Source organism: Rhododendron vialii, chromosome 7a (assembly GCF_030253575.1).
Source record: "Rhododendron vialii isolate Sample 1 chromosome 7a, ASM3025357v1".
In the NCBI taxonomy this organism is placed as follows: Eukaryota; Viridiplantae; Streptophyta; class Magnoliopsida; order Ericales; family Ericaceae; genus Rhododendron; species Rhododendron vialii.
This window is the reverse complement of record NC_080563.1, coordinates 5712516-5726749: the sequence shown is the minus strand read 5'-3', so window position 1 is coordinate 5726749 and position 14234 is coordinate 5712516. Positions and strand designations below refer to the sequence as shown.

The following is a 14234-nucleotide window of genomic DNA, read 5'->3' as shown; positions in this document are numbered from 1 at the left end:
GAACAAGATAAAAACAGTAAGGACCACTAAACACGCATGCATGAAGCATATTCACAGTTCTTCCATCCACCAAATCATAACATAGCAATATAAAATATACACATACACATACACGTAAATTCAAGCATGATTGTATGAGTAATTGAGAATTCGATTAGGTTTTACATTGTTCTCGTTCTTTGATCCGATACGGTGCGGAAAAATCAAGCTCTCTCTCCGGTCCCTTTCTCCGAAAAAGCGGAACGTTGTTTTCCCGCAATTTTCTTGCCGCTACTGCACGGAGGCAATATATATGGATGGGCCCATTGTCGGTCCTATTGGGCTAACCAGACCAAAACTACCCAGGCCCCCGGCCCCATGTTAGTTTTTTTTTTTGCTCCCAAACAGGAAAATATGACATACACAATTGTAGAAAGACAAGACATCTGAGAGTGTTTCGGGATCAACTTTAAAAGCAGAACTCTATATCCACCATGTCAAAAACAAATTATCCCATTCTCTTTGGGGTGGAAAATCGTTTACTTTGGTCCACCGGATTTGCCCATCATTTTTGCAATTATGGGACCCATCTTGGGATTGGATTGATGTTTTGATCATCACATCTCGAAAAGCAGCCATGACTTCCGGATCGCTGAATGCTGCCGTCAATTCAGGGTCATTCATTATGGCATTCCACCAGGCATCCTTCTACTTGAAGATGACTTTTCTTGTTTCTTAGCCGTCTCATATGCAGCCTGAGCTACCTGAGCTTCAGCACGGTGACGTTTTCCCTCTCGCTGGATCCTGTCGAACGTTCTGTCATCCCGCTCTTTACGCAACCTGTCATACTTCCCACCAGGGGAACCACCTGGCAATGGCATACCCCCAGGAAACCCACCAGGCATCCCTTCTGCCCTTCTACTTGAAGATGAGTCAGATGACTGTTCTTGTTTCTTAGCCTGAGCTTCAGCACGGCGACGTTTCTCTCGCTCGATCTTAGCATTGGGCTCGATCTTCTTCAGTACGGCACTTAGTTTCTCACCATAGTCCAGTTGTAATGCCAGTTGAAGATGCCTCTTCCCATTGACCAAGCATTGCACGTGCGACGCCACGGGATTGGTATCCTTTAGCATAATCTGGATTGATCTGTGAAGCAGCATCGGAATCTCGGATGGCAGCATTAGGTTTCTTCATTTTGATGTATACAGAAGCTCTGGTTGCATACATAATTGCTGAGGTTGGGTTGAGCATAATCGCTTGTGTTAGATGCTCCGATCCATTGCCTCCTCCAACTTCCCTTCAGAAATTGCTTCCATGGCCTGTGCCTTAGCCTGCTGGGAAGCATCACTATTTTCCTCTGTGACCTCGACGGTAGGGTCTCCCATCTTCTGAGGGGAATCATTGTCGGGTTCCACTGTTTCACGTTCGAGCTCGCCATCAGATTTAACTATCTCTTCAACAGCAGCTTCTTGTGGTCGATGCTCCTCCTCATTGTCCTCATCACTCTCGTCCACAACATAAAGCTTCTGTAATGTAAGTTCCAACCCCGATTTGGTAATGAGAAGACCCTTCGTAAGCAGACGGTGGAAGCTTAAACCCGAAGCTTTCGAGGTAGTCTCTAAAGAAGGAGAGAGAAGGATCGGCGAGGATTGAGGGTTCGGACTTGCACTGTTCGACGAATTGCTTCAGGTGGTTCAAGATCGCGGCGTCCATGGCGCTCGATCGACGGAGGGTTTCTCTGGGGTTTGAGTCGATATGGAGTAACACGGGACTTGATTCCGTTCGACAGTCCAATGTTAGTTGAGTTTGGGACAAACAAACAAAAAAGAAAAAAAAAAAAAGAAAAACTACACTGACATCCTTTGAGGTTTCGAGAAATACAAAAAGCATCGTAGCATTAGGAAATCTCGCTTTCAAATTCTTCTTCTTCTTCTTTTAGGTGGTTTTCTTGGACAAATGTATTGGTCTACTATAAAACTCAAAGACTGTGTTTGATCGTTTTGTTTTTAATAAGCTTTTTGCCTAAAAAACAATTTCCGAAACCTCTGGCCATTGTTCTCGAAAAATGGCCACCTGCCTCAATAACATCTTTCTCCATCTTTCTTTATTAAAAATATATTTCTTACTTCAGTAATATCTCTCTCTCTCACACACCCACACAAAACAAAACGACGGATACCTATGGTGGAAGAAAGCATTTGAAATGTTTTTCAAATATCAGTTCAAGAGAATCAAACTGAACATTCAAAAACTTTAATAGCGTGATTGATTGGTACAATTAACATGTCAAATGGGAAGGTTGTAAGAATTAGGTTATGGAAAATCTCTTTGACTACAGTCATCTATAACTTTGTAAGGTAAGAAAAATCAAAATATGTTTGAATAAAAAGCCCTAAAACTAAGCTTGGTGAAGAGAAAATTATGAGTGATAGTACAATGAATCTTGTTTGCCTATGGAAGAATATGAAATCAACTATACAAATTAAGACTTTACTTGAAAATATAATCTCCCAAAGAACATCATGCTCTTCTTCTTCTTTTTTCTCGGTAAGAACATCATGCTCTTTAAGGTGATACTATGTTTATTCATGCATGACATACTGTACTATTGTGTATCATACTAGTCTACGCCATTGCCTCGTAGCCCTACCCCACTTCCTCTCTTTACCTTATAGGGGCGCCTTCATGTCATCGCCTTTCAAACACTCTTGTGTATCCAAGAAAAGACCAAAACCCAAAAACATAAAAGCAACGACGTAGTTCAAAGTGAAAAATTGGAAGTTGAAAGGCAAAGTATAAGAATTGCCTAATACTTTACGGAGGTAAGAGTGCTATTTACCCTAATTCTCTTTTCCAACAGCAGCCCGTTACCAGGCGAGTGAAACCGCAGCGCCTCCGCACCGCGCCGCCCCGCCTTCACTCCCCCATCGCCACCCTCCAGCAGCCACACCCTATGCGTATATACAAAGGTATATCTATACACACACAACACACCTACTCATACACATGACCCATACATTCATTCACTAGCAGAAAAAAACCAACACTTTGAAACCAATGACTGTTCATCACTGAGCCAAGAAGAACACCAAAAATGACGATACATTCGGCTGTGATTCAAAAGCTGCTGAGCACAAACGCCCACCTGGGGCGCCGAGTGGCCGCCCACCACTTCAAGATCTACACCTACGGCGCCCGTAACGGCGTGACCATAATCGACTCCGACAAAACCCTAATCTGCATCCGCAACGCCTGCCACTTCATCTCCAACCTCGTCCGGCAGAAGGGCAAGTTCCTCTTCGTCAACACCAACCCCCTCTGCGACGACATCGTCGACCAGATGACCAAGCGCATCGGCTGCGGCGCCGACTCCTCGTGGCGGCTCGGCGGGTTCTTGACCAACAGTGGCAGCCCCAAGAAATTCAGGTGACGGACAAAGGGCGGATGAACCCAAGCAACCGCCCTACTAAAGTTTCATGTTTTCCTTCTTTTCTTTTATCGGCGGAAGTCATTATTGTTAGTTAGATTAGCATATTAGAAAAGAAGTTTAACTCCTGACCTCTATTCTCGTGGCACTAAGCACTCCTGATGGTTTACTGTAGAATTGGCAATGGCAAGTTTCAAGTTTTTTTTAGTGGTTATAGTAGTATGGTTGTAAAATGTTAAAAAATTATATAGGTACGTTCACCACCATTTTCTTTTACAATCTAGCACCTGCCCATCTAATTTCTATTACTAGTGAATTTTGCATTACGGCGCGTGGAAAACAAAATAGGATTCTGATTTTTATGTGGAGATGTAAGACTAGCTTCTATTATTTTTCTTCTAGAAGAGATTTTTGTAAGTGAAATATTGTATCTATATGTGTTTTTTGATAGTATCTTTGCAATTTGTCTTGGCATAATTGATATGTCTTTCATATGTTTGGGGAAAGATTATAATGTTCGCCCACCTATTGCTCTAATCCTGTGTCCGTCCATGAATTCAGGTCACGGAATAAGAAGCTCCATTTGGGGTCAACCCAGCCTCCAGACTGTGTTGTGATTATGGATACAGAGAGGAAATCGTCGGTTATTTTTGAAGCTGATAAGCTGCAGATTCCGATTGTGGGGTTGGTGAATTCGGACATGCCGTGGGATGTTTACAAGAGGATTACGTACCCGGTCCCCGCAAATGATTCGGTGAAGTTTGTGTATTTGTTTTGTAATTTGATCACCAAGACTTTTCTGGTGGAGCAGAAGAGGTTTCAGGAAGTTGATGACAAGCAACTGAGGCTTACAAAAGCTGAAAATAGGTACTTTGATACTGTTGTTTTAGTAGGTTTATTTTTATTGTAGAAGTAGTCATAGGCTGTTTATTACAATGGTTTATGATATTGGAGCCTTAAGCTACTTTGTGGTATATCATATGCATCAACTCCACTATCATTTCTGTGTAAACACAAAGTGTCCGAAAACTGTAATCTTGCTCTACAACTGGCAGTCTTGTTTTACCGAGTCCTTTTATTTGACTATCAGCGTTTATAGTGTATTTGGGTGTTCAATTGTCCTTTTTGTTAGACAATTGAGGCATACGAAAACCAAATATGGGTACTGTGCAATTGACATTGTTGTTTTAGTATCTTATTTTTTTCTTTTATAAGTACGTCATAGGCGGTTTATTAACGTGGTTTATGACATTGGAGTGTTGAGCTACTATGGGGTGTATCTTATGCATCTATATGTGCTCGTAGCATTTGCAACCATGATTACGATCCATGTATAGAGGATAGGTATCTGAAAACTGGGCTAAAGGTCATTTTCTTTGATTCTCAGTGGTTGCCAGAGTATTTGGATTTGTAATGCGTTTGAATATGTTACACATACAATTTTCCTATAAGCTTTAGTATAATTGGCGAATGCTAACCACTGCCCAACGGGTAGTGGTTACTGTCAATGTATGCGTAAGAAAGGTATAAGAAGTGTAGCCTATGCTAAAGTTATCTTGAAATAAGTGAATGGGCATTGAGATATCAAACTTTTTGGCAATTTCCACCTTAACAAGAGCCTGATAGCAGTGGTTAGCACATAGGAATATGTTAGCAGGACCTGTAATGGTGTATTATATGGGACGAGTATAGTTTTAGTTGATCGTGAATAACATCGCGTTAGACACTTGTCAATTATACTATTCATTTGTGTTAGTCTCGCTGCTTCTGCTAACCTTGTATATTGTACAGAATTTACGTTTGCTAATGCCCCTCTGACTTCGTGCCTAGCTTTGAAATATTTGCAATTTTGTTGACAAGATTTTATTTCAGTTGATTATGTTTCTGAAATTGTTTGAAGACCTTCTAAGCTTAATTTTCTCTCCTTAGTTTCTGCTGAAATAATTCAGTTTTTTTTTGTTTCACTTGGATGAAATGTGTATTGCAGAGAGGAATCAGAAAATTTAAAGCAAAACATGACGAGCAGTTCGAAGGATGAAAACCCTGTTATTCCTTATGAAAGCTTAGATCTCACTTCAGACGGTAATGATTGCTCTTGTCTGTCTCACTTTGATGTTTTGTTCAGGATCTGCAATCTTAAACTTGCCTCTTGAATCCTTGATAGTTGATAGATTCTTTTTATGTAGTATTTAGTGCTTTTATGATGAGGCTTTCTATGACACTTCTCAATGCAGATCCTCTTGAAACCAAACAGCTTTTGGACAAGCTTGTTGTGATAAAGCTCAATGGTGCTTTGGGAACAAAAATGGGTTTTAGTGGACCCAGGTATATATATACCTGAGATACCCAGGAAATTTTGATGGTTTAAGCAAAATGAATGGCGCCTTGGTAGTATTACTGATGTTTTCTAGACATCAAATGCCCATGTTTTTGTTGCTTTACTTTTATTTGTTTAATTGCAGGTCTGCCACTGAAGTTTGCAATGGCCTCACATATCTGGACTTGATTATTAATCAAATTGAGGTTGGCTTTTGGTCTTTTTTCGCGCATACTATTTTTTCAAATATACATTGGCTTTGTGAAAACCATTGGTTGTTTGCAGTCTCTCAATTCTAAGCATGGATGCAATGTTCCCTTGATTTTGATGAACACAATCAGAACACATGATGGCACCCTGAAGGTGACTGATTTTCCCATCCACATTTTGAGTTCTTGACGTCAGATGTTTATTGAACATAACTGTTGTAAGTATTTAATGAAGGTAGTGGAGAAATATTCCCAGAAAAATATTGACATTCTTCCGCTCTGCCAGGTTTGTCATGTAACAAAAGCTTTTACCTATTTACGTGTTTTGTGTTTCACTGTTTATAGATTTCGAAATGAAACTTTACTTAAACGACCTATTCTGCTTTATATAGAACCAAAGTCACCCAGTCGCCAGAGGACGGGACAGTGAGGATGAATCGTATGTCCCTCTTTACATTTTGACATGTTTTTTTCTCTATTCCTTGAGCATATCACATAATTCCGCAATGAACTTGAAAGGGCTTGGAGAGAAGTAATTGAATTGTGTTTTTTTTGTTTCCTATCATTTTGTTCCTATCTATCATCATTAATGTTTTATGAATCCACTGTTTCAGTGGTTTTTTTGAGAGCAGCCACTTTGTGCCTATTTCCAAAGGTTAGGTCTGTCTCCAATCCTCCCCCGCCCATACCCCCAAATGATTGGGGACTACATGGGTTTTGTTGTTGTTGTGTGTTGTCCGATAAGGTGGCTGATACATTGTATATGACGCGAATTGAACCCCCCCACCCCTGCTCGAAAAGGTTTTTAGTTTGGAAAGAGAGAGGAGGGCCAAATGTATCATGCAGCTCATACCCATGCTTCATTGGGCTTAATAGAGCTAATTGGAATGTGACATGTGTTTAGTTCTTTGGGCTTAATAGCCCTACTTGGGATGTGACATGTATAGTCATGTGTTCACTATTGAAGTTTTATGTGCTCATCTATTAGCAAGTCTTAATTCGAGTTGGGTTGTAAATCTAAGCTCTAACCAGACAGTCAATGATAATATGAAATCACTAGGTGTAGAGGTATCAACATATAGCGACAAGGGAGTTATTCTTTTCATATTGTGCCCCAGTTGTAAGAAAATTTGGAATTTTTACTTTCCCTAATACTTGCAAGGGCTGCGATGAACTTACCTTTCAAAGATCGATGAGTTCCTTCTTAAAACTTGTTGAGATGATGGACTAAACGTAGTGGGTTATGGAGCAATCATACCATTCTTGAACGATGGCTCTTAGATGTACTTTCCTTTGCTCCATTTATTTATTTATTTTTTGCTTTGCTCCTATTGCTTGAGATCCCATGAGAGCGCTCCCAATTTCCTTCTCTTTTTCCGTCCAGTTTCCTCTTTTCTTATTTCGGAATGTAGATTAAGGTTGTCTCACCAAATCAAATCAATTACTTTGGGAGTCACCTTTAGGCTAGGTTAAGATGACTAATCTCTTCTTGTATGATTGATTCCACATGGCATCATAGACTTGATCCTTGTCATTGCTCTCCTAATTTACTTTCATGCAAATATGAAGGGTTCTATTTGATCATCATGAGCTGTTCCTTTCCTTGAAGAACACTGGTACGCTCGGGGCATTATTGTTGCAGGTAAACATTTTATGCTGTTTGTGTTCCAAGACATTTCACTTCTTACTCTTCCATTTTAAGGGGAATGAACAAGACTACAAAGTATGTTCGGTTAATTTACTTTTATAGGGATTCACACGTATCTAAATTCCTTCGACTTGTTTTCCAGGGTAAGGAGTATATCCTTGTGGTGAAGTACGACAACCTGGGAACACTAATTGACTCAAGTATCCTTGTTGACTTTATGGAAGTATTGCGACTGTTTTTTTTTTTATCAGCAAGTATTGTGACTGTTACTGGTAGGATGTTGAGTTAAAAGAATATACATAGTGATGAGTGAATCATCTTTGTTATTGTGCTCCTTAATTGGTATTGCTTCAGAAATTTTAAATCATCTTATCCAGAACAGGATCCAATACTGTACAGAGGTATCATAGACCTTTTGCTACTTATTTGCCTCTGACTGCAAAATTGTTTGTAGTTAATTAGTCCCGACTTTTATAGACACTACATGTGAATGTACAATTACATTTCTGCTTGATTAGAGATGATCAAACAACTACAAAATGAACATTGATTGCTCCCTGCTTAGTTGAGGAAAACTTTGGACGAACTATTTGGAATTTTCTGAAAGCGCATAATGGCCTTCAAAAAAAAAAGAAAGAAAGAAGAGAGGATCCATTATAGCTTGAACCAGACAGCTAGGAAATCTGTCGTTTGGGCAAACTACAGTTCTCATCTGAAATTTGTTGTGCTTACATTTGTAGTTTATTATTTGTATTTCAGACCCATTTCCTCTTTTTGTATACAAGTGGCATTCCCTTAATGCCTTCTTTTTAATATAATTATTTACTTATAAAAAAATAGTGTTTCATACCCATTAGGGCCTGAATGATGACATGCTGACAGATCAAATTCCTTCTAAACGTTAGACAGATTTTATAACCTGGGATATGTAATCCTCTTTATTGAAAGTAAGGACAATGGGGTGAAATGGTGGTCAAGTAGTCAGTGACACTTGATGACTTAGTTCCCTAATTTGTGTTTGAAAGCCTTGGCTGATGTTTTTGTCATTGTTTGATGCAGCTCTCAGAAATGGCACAGATGCCTGGCAAAAATGTAAGACAGGATTCAGTTGCTCCCCAACCACTATTGTGTCTTTACACTATCTCCATTTTTAAGTTGGACTTTTTGTGGGAAATGTTTCCCCTAAGATTAGCAATCATTATGTATGTCATCTAACTGACTGTCCTCCCTTGTGTTTGGTCATGGGTATATAAATTCAAGTCTCTGAAGAAGTCCAAACTTGTTGACACGGGTAACCTGTAAGTGGAATGTGTCCTCTTGTTTAACTGTTCCTTCACCTCAAATAGACTTGATGTCTTTCTCAATGTTATTTTTCTACAGGTGGATGAATCTGAAGGGTGTGAAAAGGCTTGTTGAAACTGATGGAAAGAATGTTGAAAATTATCCACTTTCAAAGGTATAAGGCTCTCTTTTGTTGAGGCGACATGGTAAAGCTCTATGAAATTGAATGACAGATAAAATTGTTTTGCAAGAAAGAAAAGTTATTTGATTATTTCAGCAATACTTAGTCATCTTCAATGCCATAAAATCTTCTTTGGATATTCTGCTTTCAAATACTGATTCCATTTCACCTATATATTTTATCCAGTCCTTTGATCGTGCCATTGATGTTAATGTTCCACATTCTCGCTTCCAACCAATGATGTCAACATCAGATTTATTTCTTTTCCAGGTTATTCTCTGGCGGGAGTCCTGTCTTTGTTATAGTTATGTGCTCTTTGTTTCTAATTCAAGGCTTTTAGACATAATTATTGCAATTTCTTTGTAATGCAGTCAGATCTGTACAGCTATGGTGACAGCTTGATTCGAAACAGTGCTCGAACAAATTCTTTGAATCCTTGTATTGAACTTGGACCTGAATTTGAAAAGGTGAAGATACTTGAGCAAGTTCTGCGCATTATCTTCTATCATTGTGGAGTTTAATTTTTCCTTTTTTTTCTTCATTTTTCAGCTCAGTGACTTCCAGAGTCGTTTCAAGTCAATTCCTAGCATCATTGAGCTTGATAGCTTGAAGGTGATGGGTGATGTTTGGTTTGGAACTGGCATAACCCTTAAGGTATCAACGCTCATGCATCATTTTCACATTTCTTCTTTGCGTATTACTCGTTTCATCCTTAACTATTTAGGGGAAGACAAACCTTCGAAAGCATGTGGATTCATACAGTCAAATCTTAACCCAGACGGGCATCGAGTACTTTGGGACTTATCCATTTTCAATTCCCTTCTGTTGCTAATAGATTGCATATTCATGTCATAGGAGCTTCTCTTATCCCAAACAGTTTTTAATGATTTTTTGTTCCCCAAAACTATTCGTCTTTATTCCATTGAAAAACTGACCGTTTATAGTTTAGGACAAATGTCCATTTGTTGTGGGGGAAAGACAGGTATCTGCCCGTTATAATAAGTTTTCATTTTTAACATTATGAGATGGCCACACATGTTCATTGATTTGGTAACCTATTTTAAATATTATGATTTAAAATTAAACATGCATGACTGGTAAGTTGGTAACATAATTCTGACTCAGATTCTAGCTTAACTAGTGAGGCATATTGAAGGACCCATACACTCGTAAGTGGTAACCAATCCTTGATTGAATAACTGAATTTAGTTATGATTTGATTTTCCGAGTTGCTTCTTTGACATCTTATGTGTTTCTTTGAAAGGGCAAAGTCACCATCATTGCAAAACCTGGGGTAAAATTAGAAATTCCAGATGGAGTGGTAATTGAAAATAAGGTAAACACATTCGTTGCCTTACCAGATTCCATTTACTCTAGTAATTTCTTTGTAGCCAGATTTCCTGTAATTTTGCTGTAATGAACTTCATCGGTCTTTTTATCTGCCTTTTCAAATTACAGGAGATTTCTGACCCCAGCGATATATAAGGTCTTCTTGAAGTTATTGCTGCAATATGTTTTGTTGTAACATATGATTCCTGTAGTGCATCTTGGTGTACGCCTTCGATTCAGTTTTGTTCCTCTAAATTTTGTTTCTAATTATTTAGCATATTCTTTTTGTATGGAAGAAAAACATTAGTCAAGAGATCGACCGATGAAATAAATTTTCTTGATCTGCCCTATTCGCTTCAAGTTTGTAGGCTATTGTTGTATGGGGAAGTGAAACTTATTCTCCCTTTTTGTTTATCAAAGTAAATTTAGCTTGCGCGATTCACGTCGCCTTTTTGTTTCTTTTCGTTCATGAACATGTCGGAAAGATTGTGTTTGGATCAGGATTTTGTCAATTGTGTCTTTAGGCTCTGTAGGTAAGGAAAACCGCTCGAAGTTGTTACAGAATTTCTTGCCTTTTCTTCTCTCTCTGCAATTCTTTCCATAACTCCTTGAGCTAAACACAGATCTCAGTGTAGTTTTTCTGTAAATCACCCAATGCAAAATGTCAGGGCCGCAAAAATACCACAAAGAGTTTGTAAGCTCAGTAGTTAACTCCTATTCCTATGTGTCATACATTAACAAAAATAGCATATAAAAGTTTATCATTTCACAAAAATTTTACATCGCAGATCTAAAGTGTCAGTATCAATTCAGGGTTATGGATTCGCAACACTTCGTAAATAGTGTCATCATTTTATAATTTAGTAGGCGATGCACTGGTCCGCTGTTCATCTTTTAGAACCTACTGGCTGCCAGGCGAATTTCAGATATTGCCACCCAGACTTTGTTTACTCCCTCTTTTAGAATGACGGGCCTAAAACACTAGTCCATTTACTCCCTCTTTTAGAATGACGGTCGACCAAGCTTTATACACACACGAACACTGGTTCCGCTGCTCCCTCCCTCAGGACGTACCGGTTTCCCAAGTTCACAATCACAAAACACACTGGTTTCGCTGCTCCATCTTTCAGGACATACTGAGTTTCCAGGTTTTACACATGCACACCCGAGCCATGATTCCGTTTATTCTTTCAAAACCTACTGGGTTCTCATCCTCACACATTAAGTAACCATTTCACATTCCGTTTTCTCATTTCTTTTTGTAAGTCAATTCTCGTTTCTCGTGTCTCGTAAACATGCATCATTTCCATGCGTTCACATTATTCTTTTAAAACTTGCTAAAGTCATGCGATAAAACAAATTCTAATTTCATGCCTTCCTACACATTTTCTTTCCGAATAGCACGAATGTACAGTCATATTTCATCTATCAATTCAAGAATTACAACAATACAGCATGCGAACATCCAATGATCGGATCGACATTTGATAATAAATTATTACCATGTTATGAACGCAAATTCCCATGCTTTTCCACAGTTTCTATTTCCAACAGTAAATTGAGTTTTACAACTACTCGACTTAATAAACTGGAATAATTCTTCTTTTTTTTTTTTTTTTTTGGACAAAAGGAATTTCAATAAACTGGAATCATTCATCAGGTAACAACAATAACAAAATTAAACATTTCCAAGTTCTCAGTAGCATACTATTATAATAACAAAGCATAAAATCTTCATTTCTAACATTTGTCAAGTATCCCATTTAACATGCATTTCTTTTCTATTTTTTTATCATGCAAACTTTATTCATCTTTGTAATCTAATATTAACTAAGACGTAATCATGCTTTTCTAAATCAAACCCTACAGTGGCTAACAAACTTTTTTTATCGTGACTATTATTTTCAAACTTTTCCAGTAGGTAATCTTTGTATATATTTTCTTTTATGCAATTATCATTGAAAGTTAATTTTCGATACTCAGCAAAAATTATATCAATTATATATTTAGGTAAGTAGATAAGAGGTTTCTACCTCGTGATTGATAATAACGGTACTCATCATTTTATTTCCAAAATCAACATGCGATATTATAAAAATTCTAATTTCAATATTTGATTATATAGCACATCCACATTATACTTAGGTGAGCATGTAGGAGGTTTCTACCGTTCTTCTTGGCGGTAGTCGGATACGGTACGTCAGTATGGTTGGCGAACGGAGTGACGGCTTGTTGGGTTTGATTCGAAAGAAAAGAAAGTGATTTCTTTTTCTAGAATCAAAATAACAACTAGAACTTCAAAAATCTAGGATCTAAAGATCGAAGGTGGTGCAAAGGTGATGCAAAAGCCAATGTTTTCCTCCTTTCTCCAGGAAATGGAAAACAATAAAACATTCTCATAAGAAAAGAAAAGAGAAGTCCCTAGGACTTGAACCATGTACTTATCGGATAGCAAAACTAAGCTTTTTCATTGGGCTAGCAAGGTCATTTGTTATATAAGCACTATATTGAATATACATTTCATACCTTGCTAGTTTTTATCTAGGGCCCTAATTTCGAGCCAAAGTTCAGGGGTTTAAGTTGGCGGCCTCGTCCAGCTTAGCTCAAAGTCAACCCTGCCTCCTTGGCTTTGGTTGCGAGACCGGATGTTTTTATTTTAGCAAACGATGAAAAATCGTGGTTCAAAATAAACTATATATTGAACTCCCACTCACAGATAATGTGAAGAAAACTGAAAGATGTATTATTGCTTGTGTTCAATCATAACCCTAACATGCCTTTATATAGGTTACAATGTTCTTGGTCACTAAGAAATCTAAATCAAATAGGGAAACATGCATTATAAAGAAATTAACCCAACTAGAAAATATGAATAATAGAACCTACAAAACATGGTAACATAATATTGGGAATAATAGAACCTACAAAACATGGTAACATAATATTTCCCAATATTATGTTAACAACCCCCCCCCCCCCCCCCCAAACTCAAGTGGATCTACCAACTTGAGTTTGGAAAGGCGAAGAGAAACCAGGAGCAGCCATGCCAAGCGAAAACTTGAGATTGGAAAGGCGAAGAGAAACCAGGAGCAGCCATGCCAAGCCAAGCCAAGCGAAATCAGGAGACGTCAGGAAAGAGAAACAGCCAGGAAAGCCAAAAACAACCATGACCAAGAGAAGCCATGATAGTAGAGATTTGAGATGAAATCCGAGTGCACGAGCCGGTTAGATATTACTACCAGTTCTCTCATGGCTCCTGACCATTTCTCTTTCCTGGCTTCTCCTGGTTTCTCTTGGCTTGGCTTGGCTTGGCGTGGCTGCTCTTGGTTTCTTTTTGGCTTGGTTGTTCTTGGTTTCTCATAACTTTTTCAAACTCAAGTTGGTAGACCTACTTGAGTTTGAGGGGGGATGTTAACATAATATTTCTCAATATTATGTTACCATGCAAGTTTCGTAGGTTTTATTTTTCATGTTTCCTAGTTGGGCTGATTTCTTTATAATGCATGTTTCCTATTTGGTTTATATTTCGTGCCACATTTTTCAAATGATATGTCGTTAATGGTATACTCCTCTGGTAGTATCTTGTGTTAAGATTTTGGAGTTCACTTAAACTACCCAATTGGTTTTTTAAAGACACTATGTAGAACACAGTGGGTTCATGTGAATCCACTCAACTTTGAAAAACTTCTACTGTGTACATCTCGTAATGCTTTGGATTGAGTTGTGTTGAATACAATAGGACAACTTCCATCTATCATGTAACAGAGGATGACCGTCAAAGGGTGCATATTCCTATATATTGCATCCTGGATTCCTTTTCATCTTCTATCATATTCCTATATATCGCATCCTGGTTAAATTGT

General features: G+C 38.3%; 1 protein-coding gene and 1 pseudogene across 5 annotated transcripts; one reads left to right on the top strand and one right to left on the bottom strand.

Annotated features, from left to right (window-relative positions):
* Positions 1 to 647: 647 nt before the first annotated feature.
* On the bottom strand, positions 648 to 1734 carry LOC131334233 (FAM10 family protein At4g22670-like; annotated as a pseudogene).
* A 1006-nt stretch (positions 1735 to 2740) lies between these two features.
* Positions 2741 to 10813, top strand: LOC131334232 (UTP--glucose-1-phosphate uridylyltransferase-like). 5 transcript variants are annotated; one of them, XM_058369160.1, is made up of 19 exons: positions 2745 to 3405; positions 3968 to 4273; positions 5394 to 5488; positions 5641 to 5731; positions 5869 to 5929; positions 6009 to 6086; positions 6168 to 6218; positions 6325 to 6371; positions 7502 to 7574; positions 7723 to 7780; positions 7935 to 7981; positions 8640 to 8672; positions 8841 to 8878; positions 8961 to 9036; positions 9229 to 9312; positions 9414 to 9509; positions 9592 to 9696; positions 10307 to 10378; positions 10501 to 10813. In XM_058369160.1, the coding sequence occupies exons 1-19, from the start codon at positions 3074 to 3076 to the stop codon at positions 10525 to 10527; spliced, it is 1770 nt and encodes a 589-aa protein (XP_058225143.1). In that variant the 5' UTR covers positions 2745 to 3073; the 3' UTR covers positions 10528 to 10813. The 5 variants fall into 5 exon arrangements, 2 of the variants coding, with proteins under 2 accessions (XP_058225144.1, XP_058225143.1); XM_058369161.1 differs by lacking the exon at positions 8640 to 8672 and having other exon boundaries at positions 2743 to 3405; XR_009202088.1 differs by lacking the exons at positions 7502 to 7574; positions 7723 to 7780; positions 7935 to 7981; ... (6 more) ...; positions 10307 to 10378; positions 10501 to 10813 and adding an exon at positions 5760 to 5794 and having other exon boundaries at positions 2741 to 3405; positions 5641 to 5727; positions 6059 to 6086.
* Positions 10814 to 14234: the final 3421 nt, after the last annotated feature.

Coding starts and splice junctions, on each gene's coding strand:
- LOC131334232 (XM_058369160.1), top strand. CDS start 3,074: ATGACGATACATTCGGCTGTGATTCAAAAGCTGCTGAGCACAAACGCC. Junction 6,372..7,501: donor CGGGACAGTGAGGATGAATC/GTATGTCCCTCT, acceptor GCAAATATGAAG/GGTTCTATTTGATCATCATG. Junction 7,781..7,934: donor GGGAACACTAATTGACTCAA/GTATCCTTGTTG, acceptor GTATTGCTTCAG/AAATTTTAAATCATCTTATC.